This window comes from Ictalurus punctatus, chromosome 8 (assembly GCF_001660625.3).
Source record: "Ictalurus punctatus breed USDA103 chromosome 8, Coco_2.0, whole genome shotgun sequence".
NCBI classification, from domain to species: domain Eukaryota; kingdom Metazoa; phylum Chordata; class Actinopteri; order Siluriformes; family Ictaluridae; genus Ictalurus; species Ictalurus punctatus.
In genome coordinates, this window is record NC_030423.2 from 16,628,826 (window position 1) to 16,646,000 (window position 17,175).

A 17,175-nucleotide genomic window follows, 5' to 3' on the forward strand; every position below is an offset into this window, starting at 1 on the left:
TCCAAGTGGAGAATTATTTGGGGCTAAAAAAAAAATCTTCAGGGCTACAGCCCCCAATGCCCAGGCCAGGTTACACCCCTGGAGATGATCAAAATCGCTCAGGCACTACACTAAAAAAGCCTTCGCTCTGAAACTTAATAGGTTTTTAGAAGACATCCTAATTAACGTCATTTTGTAGTGCCACATGTCAATCAGTACAGTTAATTTAGGAGCTTAATGTAATGACTTCACACCTGCCATGTTAAAGTGCTCCTATTATGCTATAGATATAAACGTGCCTAATTTTGTTTTAGAGGTCTCATGTATTTTTTTAGAGGTTTACATGCATCCAAGGTCAAAAAACACTTTAATATTATCATAATTTGCATTGCAGCATCACCTCTTTTTCTCAGTGTCATAAATGACTCGTTCAAGGATCTGTTCACTCTAAACTCCTCCTTTCAGAGAGCCTACTCTGCTCTGATTAGTCAGATGTCCCAGTCTGCTGTGATTGGTCTACCACTTACAGCACATGTCAGAAATGAAACGTCCACTACCATATCTGAATTTCAGCTCAGTAATAATGTCGTCGGTTTTACCTTATCAATTTGAGCCCGAGTCCGATAGTGATACAATGGAAGATCAACCCAAACCACCATCGCAAGCACGATGAGAACAGGACGTTTCTCAGTGGTAAGTTTATATGTAGTTTGACAGTACCGTATGTTAGCCCGTTAGCAGAGGCTAACAGCTAACAGGCTAACAGCTGTGCATTGGCTGCACACATATACAACACAAATCTACACATTTGAAACACTCGGTAGAAAATATATACATAAATAATTAATCATACTTACCGATTGTGATCCAGAGGCGCAAGATGGTCCAAATAAAGTGGGTACAGCCCTGTCTTTAATGAATAATTGTTTCGGAAATCCCGTGTTGACTTCAGCTAGATTTGAAAAGCAGTCAGTGAAACGACGGGAACACAAACGAAGGTCAGAGTTGAACTGCTGTGGTATCATTTTAAAACGAATTCTAACCACTGACACTTTACATCCTCACCCTTTTGGAGTCCATGCAAAGTGGTTTTGCTTTTGCAGCGCAAAAGAACACAGCTACTGTACTGTACTGTTTGAGGGCAGGTGAAAGTACACGTTCACGAGCAGCCAATGAAGACAAGACAGGGTTTTTTTTTGTTACAAACCTATGTAGGTTTGTACAGGAATTAGTCTGGAATTACTGACAACCCGTTTCAGGTGTTCAGAATCGGTTCTTTCTTTTGAAAGTCAATAACTCAATTTGTCATGCACTTTGATTTTTGAAACTTGGCAGACTTTTACCATTCACAAACAGTTATATAACACACTACATGAAAGTTATTATCTGAAAAAGCATAATAGGGGCACGTTAAAGGTGTCGTTAAAGCTCTCTGCAGTGTTTTATACACTCCTGGTGGGAAAAAATGGGCCAAGCCCAAAATGACAAACTATTAGGCTTTTAATGGTCTTAACAACAATTCAATGTTCAGAAAATTAGCAAGAATTAAACAAATGCACTCCTGACCTCCTCCTCATTTAGTTTTCCTGCAGTGAACTTGTAAAATGTAAAAAATTGTAAGATGTAAAATTCAAACTAACACATGTCTGGTGTACAAAATTAAAATAAAGTAAAATAAATAAATAAATAAAAAATAAAAAATAAAATAAAGATAAAAAGCTGTCCACAAGGCTTAAACATTTAAAGAAATCAAAGGGAAAAACTATCACACACTAACTTTATCTGTTTAATTCTTGCTCATTTCCTGACCAGTGATTTGTTGTTAAGACCATTAAAAGATTAATATTTTGCCATTTTGCGTTTGGCACATTTTTCAACCAGGACTGTACAGACAGTCTAATCCTAAATGACTAGCCAACCTTTTATTATAAATAAACTCTAGTGTTAAATGTGTCGAATTAGCATCAACAGAGTTGAGTTATTTTGATATGTAATGGCCTTTACTCATATTATCACGTTGAATTTACAGTACCTATACAAAATGTATACATTCATAGAAAAAAGGTCAAATCTAGAACCCATAAGTAATCTTCAGTTGTCCCCGTGGGAAGGTTTTTATCCCATATTTCATTTTTTTCCTTTTTCCCCAAACTGGAACTTTTTTAGGAAGCTAAAAATGCTTAACTATGTAAAGAACCACTGAACATCACTCAATCACAATTTCATATGCTGTGAACTTACCTTGCATTTAGTGTGGTTGTGTAGCCAAAAAATATTGGGGATTTTTTATAGCTTGATAATCCATTTGACACTGGCATTGGAAATGTGTCGCTTATAACGGGTAAAATAGTTTCATATCTGCTTATAACAGGTAAAACAGTTTCATATCTAACATACAAGATTGTACACTAGATTGAAGATTTTTTTAATAAAGGTTTATGTTTGAAATGTGTTTCTAAGACAAATGTAAACAATTAAATTATGATGTTATAAATGCCCATTTATGAGTGTATTTATGAATCAATATGCAAAACTTGTTTTAAAAACGTAATTTTCATTCATTCATCTTCAGTAACTGCTTTATCCTGGTCAGGGTCTTGGTGGATCCTGTGCCTGCACCGGGAACACTGTGTGCAAGGCAGGAGAATTCACCCCGGATGGGATGCTAGTCCATCGCAGGTCACCATGCACACACACACATTCACACACTCATACACACCTGGTGGCAATCTGGTACATCCACTCCACCTACCTGTATGCTTTTAGACAGTGGGAGGAAACACACGTAAACAAGAGAAGATCATGAGGAACTCCGCACAGACAGTAACCAGAGCTGAAGATTAAATCAAGGAAGAGGCAACTCTACCCACTGCATCACCATTTACTTGACACTTAAATTGTTTCCTTAAACCAGTATTTTTATTTAGCTTAAAATATGCAGGGAGGCTATCAGCATAATTTGGAAACTTTAAGAAAAGCCTCATGGCTGAAGCTGGGGAGATCACATTAGAACCACTGCTTAAGAGATATTATTTGGGCATGGAATGGCATGGAAGTGAGTGTTGTGCAGGTATGAATGCATCAGTCACAGTAGCATTTGCAACTTTCTTTTAAACCATTCAATATTACTGCATCAAAACCAAATAATCTGCTACAACATATGGAATTATAATGCTCATGCAAGACCTGAATTATTTTTCTATAGCAGCCAATGATATTATTAGTATAAGTACAAAATTATCCACAAAACGGTTTATAATCCATTTCTTTATATTTAAATTATTCAAGTATATCAGAATCCATTTTCATTTTCTTGATGTTAGTAACAATGCACCTCGTAATGTAAAATATGTTGCAATTGAAACACCCCATCTTTAGTCATAAAGAACAATACAGGCACTTAATCAATTTTATGTTTGACACCATAAAGAGTGAATGTGTGTGCTGTGGTGAGGGATTGCTTAGGGCCAGGGAGAAGGCATGAGGAGAGACCTATATCTCAGACAGCAGTTTTTTTTAGGGTTTAGTGCTGTCAATTCCTCCAGACAAGTCACATTTCTGTCCTTCCCAGTGGAACAGTGATTTATTAGATATGATTCAGCTGTGGTGAATGATAGATTATTTTTCTTATGGCTATTACTGTGGGCGCATGGTGACTTAGTGGTTAGCACGTTCACCTCACACCTCCAGGGTCGGGGGTTTGATTCCCACTGTGGCCCTGTGCGTGCATGCGGAGTTTGCATGTTCTCCCCATGCTGCGGGGGTTTCCTCCGGGTACTCCTTTTTCCTCCCCCAGTCCAAAGACATGCATGGTAGGCTGATTGTCATGTCTAAAGTGTCCGTAGTGTATGAAAGGATGTGTGAGTGTGTATGTGATTGTGCCCTGCGATGAATTGGCACCCTGTCCAGGGTGTACCCCGCCTTGTGACCGATGCTCCCTGGGATAGACTCCAGGTTCCCCGTGACCCTGAAAAGGATAAGCGGTATAGAGGATGGATGGATGGATGGATGGATATTACTGACTACAACAACTGGTTGGTGAAAATTTATCTGGTTTTCTATTTTATTATAACTTACAGTGATGCTATTAACCGTTATTGTCATATATTATAATGCTTGGTTATATACTAGTCTTAGTACTAATATTATTAATTGTACTATTATCTATGCAAGGCACAGATACATAGAAATGGGCCTTTAGGTGGAGGGGTACCAGCGCCAATGTCCATAACACCATGATAGCAAGGCCATTCTGACTCTTAACTCATATGAGATGGACATTGGGGATAAGCAAATATAAATATTGCAATAGAAGAGGTTAAAAAAAAGTACAGCTAGCCATTTTCATTTAGCACTGAAAAAAATATTTCATAATCTTTATTAAGAGCTTTTTTGTTGAATACATTTCTATTTCCAGCATTGTCTCCAACATCCATTGTTGAACATAAATTACTAAATAATTGAATGAACACACACATGAATAGGTGTTGATGGGCTTAGTGTTCAATGCCGCTGATTCCTGCTTGCTCTAGCAACACAGGTAAGATTATGCTTTCTTGCAAGCAATATCCATAGTCATGAAAATTTGCATGGAGAATCAATGCCAGAGGACCTTGACAGAGTGATGCAAAGCCAGCCCTCAGAACCAATCTGCAGGGATATCAATATCCAAACTCTAAATTATTCAGCACACTCCATTATGTATGGTGCCGAGGAAGTCTGCACTATTCCCTGCATGAGCAACCCTGAAAATCCCCTTGGGTATTAGATTTTTGGAGTACAGTGCTGTGAAAAAGTATTTGTCCCTATCCTGATTTATTCTGTTTTAATATCTCAGACTATATTGTTTCAGAAATTAAAACAAAAGATAAAACAAAGGACATGAATAAACACAAAATACAATTTTAAATGATGTTTTTATTGAAGAAAAAAAGTTAGCTATGCCAACTGGGCCTGTGTGAAAATGTGTTTGCCTCATAGTTACTAATGCCCAAAATCTATGAAACTGAATTTATAATGGGGTTCAGCTGGACTAGATGCAACCAGGCCTGATTACTGCAAATCCTGTTCAATCAAATCAACACTTAAATAGAACTTTTTCAACAGTATGAGGTTGGTTAAAAGGTCTTACCCAGTAACACTTTGGAGCCATTATTTCCAAATGGAAAAACTCGGCACAGTAGTGAAAATTCCCAGAAGTGGCCGACCTTCCACAATTACTCCAGGAGCACAGCAACTACTCATCCACAACAAGTCACAAAAAAGAGCCAAGGACAACATCAAAGGACCTACAGGCCTCTCTTAGATCAATAAAGGTCACTGTTCATGGCATCCATGGAAGAGTGGTGAGGTGAAAAATACTAATAAACCAGAAGAACATTAAGCCTCATCTGAATTTTGCCAAAACACACCTTGATGATCCTCAAACTTTTGAGGGGAACGTTCTGTGGAGTGATGAGTAAAAATGGTACTGTTTGGAAGACAGGGGTCCCATTACATCTGGCATAAACAAAACACAAAATTCCAGAAAAAGAACATCATACCTATGGTCAAGCATGGTGGTGGAAGTGTGATGGTGTGGGGATGCTTTGCTGCTTGAAGGCCTGGGCAACTTGTAATAATTGAGTAAAACATGAATTCTGCTTTCTACCAGAAAATCCTAAAGGAGAGTGTCCCGTCTTCAGTCCATAAGTTGAAACTCAAGCACAACTGGATTATGCAGCAAGACAATGATCCAAAGCATATGAGTAAGTCCTAGTCCTAGAAGGTAAGTGAAAGACTGTTGTAATTGAAAGACTCGAAAAAAGTTTTTTTTAAGTGTTTGGTTGCAGTTATTGCTGCTTAAGGTGGCACAACCAGATTTTCAGTTTAAGGGGTCAATTATTTTTTCAAAAAGGTGATAGGTGTTGGATAACTTTTTTTACTTCAATAACATAAATACTTAAATAATGTATTGTGTGTTTACTCAGGTTGCCTTTGTTGTAGTAGTATCAGATATACACAAAAACAGAAGAAATCAGAAGTAAAATACTTTTTCAGCTCACTGTATATGTATTCCCTTCAAGTATTACGTTTCCACTCTATAGGCATGTGTGCACGTACTTCAAAACAATGCATGAGGCATTCAAAACTACAATGGCGGAGTACAGGACTGGGTTTGTGATGCTCAAGATTATGAGTTTACTGACAATTCTCCAGCAAATTGTAGATTTACTGCATCACTAATACGACCAGCGGAGACACATTTGTTACATAGGCCAAAATATTAACCCACATCTACACAGATGAAGAGTATTCAAAATCTTAATTATCTTTGTAATTGTCTGTTTTGGAGTATATCTGTATCCTTTTATTGCTAATAAAATATAGAAAGCAGACTGACTGCCAGCATCTCACTATTTGCACTATTTCAAGCTTTGTTAACAGAATTCTGACCTGGGGCACAAGAAAAGCTAAAAGATTGGGTTGAAGACAGAAAAATCCATTTCCACAATGAAAACTTTATGCACATTACATTATATTAGATTATGGATGTCTCAGCATTTAGTAACCAAGAAAAATAAGCCAAATATATTCTTGACAAGCATGCGTTTTCACAATTCCTTATTACAATGAATAATTTTCCAAGTCCAACTATTGAGATTCTAAGTAACAGTAACTGGAGACTTTTTTTGTACTCCATGTAGATCATAAACCGTTTCAATCGTTTGAGTAATGTAAACATTATTATGCTTTTTATCAAGAAAAATCACAGCTTGTATTTGTTTATAGGGCAGTCTTGCCTGGATCAATATGGCGGACACCTTGACGTGAATGGTTATGTGCTCAGGCATGTACTGTTTCTTTACAAAGTGACATCGCCAAATACTGGCCTGGCATGCATAATACAGCATTTTTAGTCGTTTTCGCAGATCCGTGTGAATGGGGATTGCTTTGACAACGTTGATGTCTGTGCGCGAAACTTTTCAAAAGTGCAAAGGAAAAACTTTTCCCTTTCACACTGTCGTGTAAACATACCCTGAATCTACTGTCTTGCTTGCACTTGGTGCCTAAATGTATTTACCTTTTCAAAGCATTTACATTTCCTTCATCCATAATGTATGAGCTCCTGCCAAGGGTCCTCTATGATCTTCTGAAATATCATTATGTTCACATTAGTTATCCTTAGACCTCAAAGGAACAGTAGTTTAGCCAGTAGTTTCAGAATAGCCAGAACAACATATGCTTCAAAACAGTCATTACAATTAGCCACTACAACAAGCTTTGCTTAATTCATATAAATGTATGTATTTGTGTCAGAAGCTTGCAGATGGTCTTCATAGGTTAACCTACTGTAACTGCCAAAAGTGTATCAAAAGTGTTGATACATAAAATTGTTTAATCTAGACCAATATACATTAGTTTAGTAGCCAAGGCATATGCCTCTAAAAGTCTCACCTAGTGCTATATTAGACTTCCATGAGTTCCAAATGTAGATCATTTTTTCTTCGACTCACAAAAGTTGCCGAGAGACTCTGAACCTCTTAGTTTAGTTTAAAACCATTTATACAAAAAACGTAGACAGAAAGATGTCTCAGAGCAGCTTTTGAAGCTTATTGCATTGCATCTCCAGAATATGACATCAGCAACAGGGAGAATTAAAAAGAGTTGAGCAGAATGACACAGCACATCAGAGCTCTCTGCAGTCTACGAGCCTGAATAATCTGTACAGTACTCAAGAACAAATCAATTATTAAACCTTGACATGCACTATAAATAGATCAATTAAAATGATTAGATTATGCTGACCATGTCCATTTTAGCCATTGCAGTATAAACTATAATAACCTATAGTTTGAGATTAAGGCCTTGCTCACAGCTATAATTTACACAATGATGTTTTCTATTTATACTTGCACCAGTTGGTGTTAGGGCACAGAGAGTGACAGTGTGAGATTAAGAGACACAGAGACAGAGGTGATTTGCCACTGTCACCCTTGCTGCCAGCACATGAGTATTTTTGCACAATATTGCATCTCAATGACCTGCTGTCAGCACTCTCCACTGAGAGTAAAATATCTATATAGCTCACTCAGATGAATCACGCAGAGGATTATATAACATCTGTTAATGGAGCAATAACCAGAAGTACAGCCCAATTGATTCCATCTGTCCTAATGTAGTAGGAGACCAGGGTCGCAGTTAGAGCATTCCAGTCTAATACAATGTGACCATGCAGGCAGGTCTGCATTACTCTTTTATACATTACTCTAATTATACTTAACATATGGCCTACTAAACACTCACATGCATACTTCTTTGTATCACACATACAGTACACTATCTATATTCTCAGTCCCTCCAGGATTTTGCAATGCAAAATCAAGGAACTCTGCAATATTTGTTGGCGCTTCCACAGATTTGGGTCAAGACGTTTCGTGTGACATCATCACAACACGCATTCAGCCAAAGCCTTCGTTGATTTATGTGTGTCGAACATGTAATGAACATTCTCATTTACCAACAAATATCACTGCGAAAGCCAGTGCAGAACAATTTTATGGAATTGCAATTTCGCGAATTCAAATAGTTTACCAAATAGTTTACCAAATTTGCAACGCAAATTTTGAAAAAAGCTGCAGCAAAACAGGATGTTCTTGAGAAGTAGAACTGTCAGAAACTGATATGTAGAGTGGGAAAGCCATGACTAGATAGATATTAACCCAGAAAGCAAATGATTCAGTGCTGGCACAAGCTTATCACTTTCATCTGGGTTCATTTAATGCTGTGAAATTATGATTATATACTCATCCAAATCTCAATAAATCTATATCTCAGATGTGATATGGGCCAGAACCTATGAAATGCTGCATAAGCATTGGATATGGTTGGTTGAATTTGGACCATTTCTGGCCCAGGCCTTTGTGTGCTAACCATATTTCATCTGGAATCTTCTGTTACCTGTGGATTAAATCCTCAGAATTGATGCAAATAATCCAACACTTTGACTTGCATAAACTCAGATAAAATTATTACCCCATTTGAAGTCGAAACAGCTTCTTAAATCCTGCTTATCTTATAATTTACTTAGGTGTATAAATGCATGAAAGGGTGAGAAAATATTAGAGATTTTTCTGTTTTTCCAGCACAAATAAGCAATCTAACGTTTGTTTCCATTCAAAGCACATTTAAAAGGAGAGGTAGCAAAGCAGGCTGAGATGCAATTCAGCAAAACAAAGCCCATCGATCAATGTGCCTCATCTGAATTCCCTGGGATAAAAAACAAAAACGCAAGCGCTCCCTGAGGTAAAGTACCAGACAGAGGCAGACAGAGAGGGAGACTTTGCTGCTGATCTGGGTCACTCCCACTCTGTTATGGAAGGGTCATATTTATAGCTACTTAATGCTGCACTGACTTTTATGCGTGTGTGTGTGTGTTCACACACCCTCCTATCAGGAGAATCAGATCTTCACTTGTCTGCAAGCTAATTAAGTTTGAATGAACAACCATGTTAATGCAGCCAAAATACAGTTGCATGTGTAACCCATGCACATACACATACATAAACACACACATAGACAAGTTTTTATACATTTAAATGTAAAGTTGATTAAGCACACGTAATTAAACAGCAAAACATTTTTTTATTTAAAGGATCAAAGCTCCACATCTAAATTTATTTTCGAACCCTATACTAGAGACATTGAATAGCTGGATCAGTAAATCACATACAGGAGCTTGTGCTGCACTGAGTGTGATTTTCCACAAGAGGGCATCACATCATGAATTGCAACAAATGTTTTTTATCTCACTCATGCAGTGGTCTTTAATGTCACTGACATGAACCAGAAGACAGCACAGGCGTCCACTTATCACTAGAATAAGCCTTCTACCAGATAACAGCCTTTAGCTATCTAAATCACTTGCAGCATTGTATGTTTTTGAAGTAAGGTAACTATAGTTGCAATCAAAATTATTCAACCCCCATTGCATATCAGGTTTATTGTCAAAATTTACAGACTTTCAGCTGTTTGAAATGAACAAATCAAACAAAAGCAATTGAAATAGTTCAACACAATGAATCCTTCAAGTGGTTTCCCCAAATTCAACTGAAAATGCAACTTATAATGACTTCTCCAGTTTCAAAATTATTCCACCCTCTGAATAGAATCCCTCACAACACCACAAATATGCAAAACAGGTGTTGTCTCAAGCACACCTAATGCAACTAATCAAGGGCTTCATTAGTTGCACCAGGTGAGCTTAAGCTGGAACACATGAAATACCTGAACTGGCTAGGGGCAGAAAATTCATAAAATACTTAAACTGACTAGGAGTTTGTTGAGTGTACACTACTTGAACAGGGCAGAAAAAGGAAGCTATCAATGGCTGCAACCAGATCTCTGAGAAAGCAGGTTGTGAAAAACCCTCGAGTGACTGCAAAAGACCTGCAGCAAGACTTGTTGGCAAAAAGCACTGAGGTTTCAACGAGCACAGTAAGGCATGTACTAAACACAGAAGGTTTCCATGCCAGAACTCCAAGACGTACACCACTACTGACCCAAAAGCACAAGAAAAGTCTGCTCAAAATCATATAAATAAACCACAGATGTTTTGGGATTTGTTTTTTTTGGAACGATTAAACAAAACTGGAATTTTTTGGCATGATGGATCAGTGGTATGTGTGGAAGAAGAATGAAGAAAGAACACTCTGTCCACAATTAAGCATGGTGGTGGCTCGGTGATGCTCTGGGGCTGCTTTGCATCCTCTGGCACTGGAAACCTGCAGCATGTGGAAGGCAGCATATGGATTCACTGAAGTATCAGGAAATCCTAGGAAAAAACATCATGCCGTCTGTGAGGAAGCTGAAGTTTGGGCATCACTGGACCTTCCGACAGGACAATGATCCCAAGCATACCTCAAATTCCACCAAGGCTTGGTTGCAGAAGAACTCCTGGAAGATTCTACAGGGCCATCATAGTCACCTGACTTGAAAACCATAGAAAATGTCTGGTGGGATTTGAAGAAGGCAGTTGTAGCACACAAACCAAAGAATATTACTGAACTGGAGGCCATTGCTCATGAGGAATGGGTTAAGATTCCTCAGGAACGCTGCCAGAAGTTATGAATCTCATTTGCAGCAGGTCATAACAGCAAAATGCTGCTCTACTAAGTACTAAAGATGCTTGCCATGAAGGGGTTGAATAATTTTGAAACTGGAGAAATCATTATAAGTTGCATTTTCAGTCGAATTTGGGGAAACCACTTGAAGCATTCGTTGTGTTGAACTATTTCAATTGCTTTAAAAAAAAAAAGCAATCACCCACTTATCTTAACTTAAACATCAAGCAGATTATGAATGGTAATGGGTTCCAAGTAATGATGTGGTACCAACTGCACTGCCTGCAAATAATAATAATAATATTTGTGTTAAGCTGAACTGTGAATATGATATGGTATCATTTATGAAGGCTGTGGTATAACGTGGTGAGCTCAGACCATGAGCATGTTCTTCTGTGGGGTTCCTGGGTACTGATCCACCCGTTTTAACACTCCACTAAAGAGTACTTCAGCTGGAGCACTCAAGTCATGCAAAGGGCCAAAAACTCTCTCAAAGAGAAATTCTGCTATTATAAATAAGTAAATACTGAACATATGATGGGCAAATTGCAACCCTTTTTTTAAACTTGATCGGATAAAGCTGTGATGGTTACCTTTATGCAAAGATCAGGGATTAACATGTACTAGAAATGCAGTTGGTGCTAGGATAAAAAAAAAATGCTATCTAGCATAATTTCTAATTAGGCTTGTGTGATATTAATTTTTCTCTGCAATTAACAATTATTTTTAAATCCCCATAAACAATTTAATCATCCCAAACCAAAAGCCTTAAAAAGACAGTCAAAGAAGCAGTTCCAAAATTTCAGGAGAGTAGGGGAGGGCATAATAATATTATCAGCTGTGCAGTCGGGAACTGCTTGATGGCAGCAACAATTGCCAAAAAAATCACCTGCAGTAAGAATCTTCAGTAATGCAAAATAAACAGTAAAAAAAAAAGCATAACAGTACATTTTTTATATAATCATTTTACAAATTGGATGTTTGTTTGCATGTATGACAAAAAAACATATTTCACCACTTTCTAATTATAATCACTATTAACATTATTTGTAAGTTGTTAGATTTGACATTCGTTATAGGTCTATTCAATACTTTTAAGTCAAAATATTTGTCCATTTTTCTCTTTCTCTTTCAATTAAATACCTAAAGGGTGGCAGATCTGGTAATATAATATAATCAGACCAAATGTCACTGGATATCATGGCATGTAATATCATGTAGGGATGAAAAACTATTACGTCATACAAGCCTAGTTCTATCAATAAATCAATAAATTTCCCCTGCCAAAATCAATGCTCCAATGCCCCTGCAAACTGAGAGATACCTAAAAGCTGCTTTCAGAGTAATGTGAAAGGGCAGCTTGTACGCACATAATCAGAAACATAACTCACAGCTTACAACAACCCAGATGCTAATATTACAGAATTTATCACAATGCCATCTGCAAAACAACTAGTAATGCTTATGCTTTGTGGCCCAAAGAAAAGGAAAAAGACAAACAAACACTTCTGTATTCAAATGCACAGCACTGCATACTGGAATCATTTTGATGGTGCAGCTTTCTGATGTATTTTTAGCCCCTTTATTTTACCATGGATGTCTCATAGGAATTCAACACCTATGTGATATAATGTATCCATAAACTGCAAAAGAAGGTTAAAAGGGCTTCATGAAGATAACATTCAAGACACACCTGAACCATTATATCCAGGGTGAGAAAGCCTTATTCAGCCCAACCACACAGACTAAAGGCCTAAGCCTGCGCACACACATGCACACACACACACAAACACACACACACACACACACACACACACACACACTGCAGCAGGAGAGACTGACTCTGCAGCTCCCCTCCTCCTCACATTGCACTCTAATGACTATGGAAGGCAGTGCAGTGTGCTAAGCTGCTGCATGCTACCCTGCAAACACACATGCAGAGAGATCCTTCTGGAGCAGATGGGAGAGAATATACAGTCTGTTCATGTTTACAAGACATACAGTAGCCACAAGCTGCAAAGTCTCATGTGTGATTACAGCATGTGACCTTGGAGCAGTAATATCTGTAAACAAATCCATGTGTTTCTGAAATTCTGTGTGCTGGTGAGACAGAAATGATATTTGACGCTTCCTGGCATCATACTAATGAAATTAGAAGAGTTGGTTTGATTAAGAAGAAGACGACAAGTCCACCAAAACCTTATAGAACCTCTTTATTTCTGCAATTAAAGCCCAACTAACTTCCCAGATTAGACCCATGACTGACCTCTGACCTCCGCAGAAAACTGGGCGGAGTGTCGAGTTATGAAGAGCTGAAGCTGTTTGTCCAGATCACATTCTTCGAGGCTGATGTTCCAGGAACGGATCCCTGCAAGCACAAGGAAAAATCAATCTATTTTACTGCATGCATTCTTCAAACACACAAAGACATAGCACCCGTACAAGGGAAAAAAAAGACTTTAATGTAATTTTTGTATACCTCTGTGATATCAGAAATACATGGAATATAATATGTGCTAAAACAAAGAAGAATGTACAAGCTATTTTAAGGGATTATCCCTATTTGTGGATTATATTTGCAGAAAGTTACAGTGGAGTAGTGTATTACTCCATTATCACAGCTGCTACAACTTCTATGGCATTTTTTTTGTGTGTTAATGAATATTTATGGAATCTTATTAAGTATTATGCAACGATGGACAAAAGCACAGATGGCTCACAATGCTCTGTGGCGTAACCCTCTGAACACAGCACATAAAGCAATAGAGGATGAATTTAAATCTTCGTGCACCTCTTCTACTTTCTATTCATCTTTATATAATCTGGCTTTTACTTCTGCCTTTTTTCCATCAGATGCTGATTCGCTTAGAGGCAGGAAGAACAAAAATTGCACACTCTGCAGTTTCCAGCTCACATACATAAACATCCAGATGACAGACTCCAAGCACAGTAAGCCCATTTCAGATTGTAATTGCTACCTAAAGCACAAATAAAAGCCAAGAAAAAAGTGTCTTTGGGCCAAGCACCCAAATGAAAGTTGGGCTGAATGACTCAAGGTGTTGTGACAGTCTTGAGTCTTTCTTACCAGCATTATATATGAATCATGGATATTGCATTGCAAGTAGTTTTTTAGTTTGTTGTTGGAAATGTACAGAAGAAGAAGACTGTTTTTTAATTGCTAAACTAATGAGGTCTGTGTTTATTCAGTATCTTAAAATAGTGACTACAGCATCTAAGAGAAGCCAAGTGAGCATACTGTTTTTGGTACACAGCCTAGAGAAGTCTTCCACATCAGCACTCATTTTCAGACTGCCTTTGCATTATTATTCTATGGCGTGTTGCTATGGGCCAATTTTCTGTATACAGGTATGCTTAGTTATATACTATTTTAATATTAAATCACTCTAAGATAGATCTGAGTCAAATGCGTTTTTCGACAGCCTCATATACATGACCAACTAAGCTAGTGGTACTATGTAAGCTATGTTCACGCATTAATACTATTACTGTACTAGTGCTCACAAAGAAGCTCTTAAAACACCAACAAAGTAAAGCTTCACCCTGACACTTCATGTGGTCTATGCAAATTCTCTTGATCACAGCTTCACATCAGATAAGGCAGGTGTCTAATAATCTGATATTTTAATATACGGACCACACCACAGTTTCACATCAGTGAATCATTCTTTCAACCTAAGAACCCCAGAAACCAACCATACAGTTAAAACACATTTCTGGCTCCACTTTTATGTGGTATTTGAGCATAAATGTGTGTCGGCAGTGTGTGTACACAAACACCCTATAATGGTAAAAATCCACCTACTCCTTTTTTAATATTCCCCATAAATCATAAACAGTGTCTCAAAATGAGTCGTTTGCGTTTTCTCTCCAACGTGACGGCACATTGGAACAGGGCCCTACTACCATATCCGTGAGCCCCTACCCAACTAATATCTGGTCAGTGGTGGTCCTCTGGTGATATCTTTCAGGACTGATAGACGGGGTATGGCAACATCCATCCATCCATTTTCCATACCGTAATCCTACACAGGGTCACGGGGAACCTGGAGCCCATCCCAGGGAGCTCAGGGCACAAGGCGGGGGACACCATGGACAGGATGCCAACCCATCACAGGGCACAATTGCACACACACACACACACACACACACACACACACACACACACACACACTATGGACAATTTAGAGATGTCAATCAGACTACAACACATGTCTTTGGACTGGGAGAGAAACCAGAGTACCCAGAGGAAACCTCCGAAGCACAGGGAGAACATGAAAACTCCTTGGGTACAACAACAGATGGGCACCTATATAGTAGGGGTACCTGATAAAGTGTCCATTGAGTGTATAACACACTAACCAAGTTTCTGCATAATTGTGTCTACAGTATATACTCTATAGTCCACTGGTCACAACTGTATGTAGCTATTAGCCAGATAAACACTATTTCAGGTACCAAAACCAAGCACACCATTAGAATAATTTGGCAATCTTTGCTCAAGTGCTGTCCTAAGGCATTTGTATTGTGATGACAGATGTTAGTTTTCCAATGTGTACATTTGGTTACATACATACTGGTTATACTGGGAATACTGCATTATGATACCTCACAGTATATTACATAAAACACCATCAGTATCTCTAGTGCAGGTATATTAATGATCAATGAGTAATCAGTATAAGCTATAATAAATGCTTGCTTACTGCGATCACAGTGTAGGAGGATTGGTTTGTCTACATGCATTTTGATGTTGCTTTTGGCTGATTGCTCTCATGTAGCCAAAATAAACTGGGATGAAGCAAGACAAATCCGGTATGCCACGTTTCTACAAACACTCATCTTTCTCCATGAACTAATCAACATAAGCAGCAGTTCTAGTATTAATCGAAAAAAGATACATGGCGTACATCCAAACTGGTGGCGCAGTGCTCGATCAGGTCGCGCGAGGTCGCCGCAGTGTGCATCACAAACAAGCCTAAAGCTTACTACCGTGTCGTATTTCACTACAGGTGAAAATAACAACTCATAAACCTGGTTAACATTCCTAACTGGATCATTACTTAGCGTTATATATATATTATATATATATATATATATATATATATATATATATATATATATATATATATATATATTTATCCTAGCTTTAGAGCAGAAGTGCAGCATATATCAAATCCTACCTCTCAGTGTTGGTACCTTAAACACTCGACTAAGTGCTGCATCAGCAAAACCGAAATCAACACATGATCCACTAGGAGTTTCTGGTCATCACACACTCCTGCACTCGAACAGAGTTTTTTTTTTAATGAACAGCCATATGGATCCTTCTGAAAAGAAACGTGTGCTGCATAGCGATCATGCAATCAAACAATCATTCAAAAACCCTGAGGACGTGTCCTGTCGTGTAGACTGTGATGCATGAAGTTTTCATCACCACACATTGTGTAAATGATACAGTACTGTCTGTGCTCAGCACCATTCGTGCACGCAGAAGTCGCTGTGGAAAATTGCGCTGTGTCTCGCTAGATGGCGCCACTCACCGCGCTCGATGTGCTGTTTGGCGATCTGCAGCTGGTGGTCGGTGCCGATGTCCCCGATCACTATCAGCATGGAGAAGTTTCCGCGGTGTTTGCTGCGGTGTAGGTGCAGCTCCTCGCCCTCATCCTCCTCTACCGCAGAGAGCGAGTTCCGGACCCGAGTCCCCATGGCAACAGTGTCTGGAGACGACGCCGGGCCCAAGACAATCTCCATGACAACTGCCGCTGCCGAGAGCTCAGAGTGCAAAGTTATGAGTAGGATGCAACGGGGGAGGGGAGAGACACGCGCACTGTGGGGAGCGGTTTGCGCTTTCCTGATAGGTCACCTGAGTGACGTCACAGCAGCCCTCAAATAAAAGTGGAAGTTGTATTATCCAAATATATTTTAATACTTTTTTTTTTTACTGATAATTTAATAATTTCCATATTTGTTGTGCACACAGTGGTTTAGAATATAAGGAATTGCTTAATCCTCTTTGATATACTGTATATAAGTCTTTAGATTAATATGACTTGTCTTCATATGGTTTATTTTT

General features: G+C 38.4%; 1 protein-coding gene across 2 annotated transcripts in view; it reads right to left on the reverse strand.

Moving 5' to 3' along the window:
* Positions 1–16,889, reverse strand: part of map1ab (microtubule-associated protein 1Ab) — a 42,354-nt gene extending 25,465 nt beyond the window's left edge. The window contains exons 1-2 of one of the 2 annotated variants that reach the window (XM_017473983.3): positions 16,643–16,889; positions 13,348–13,449 (exon numbers count right to left, since the gene is read on the reverse strand). In XM_017473983.3, coding sequence (XP_017329472.2) covers positions 13,348–13,449; positions 16,643–16,853 — 313 coding nt within the window. In that variant the 5' untranslated portion in view covers positions 16,854–16,889. Of the gene's footprint in view, positions 1–13,347; positions 13,450–16,282; positions 16,355–16,642 lie in introns of those variants that run through there. The other variant, XM_053682292.1, reaches the window with a different exon arrangement.
* Between the last annotated feature and the right edge of the window lie 286 nt (positions 16,890–17,175).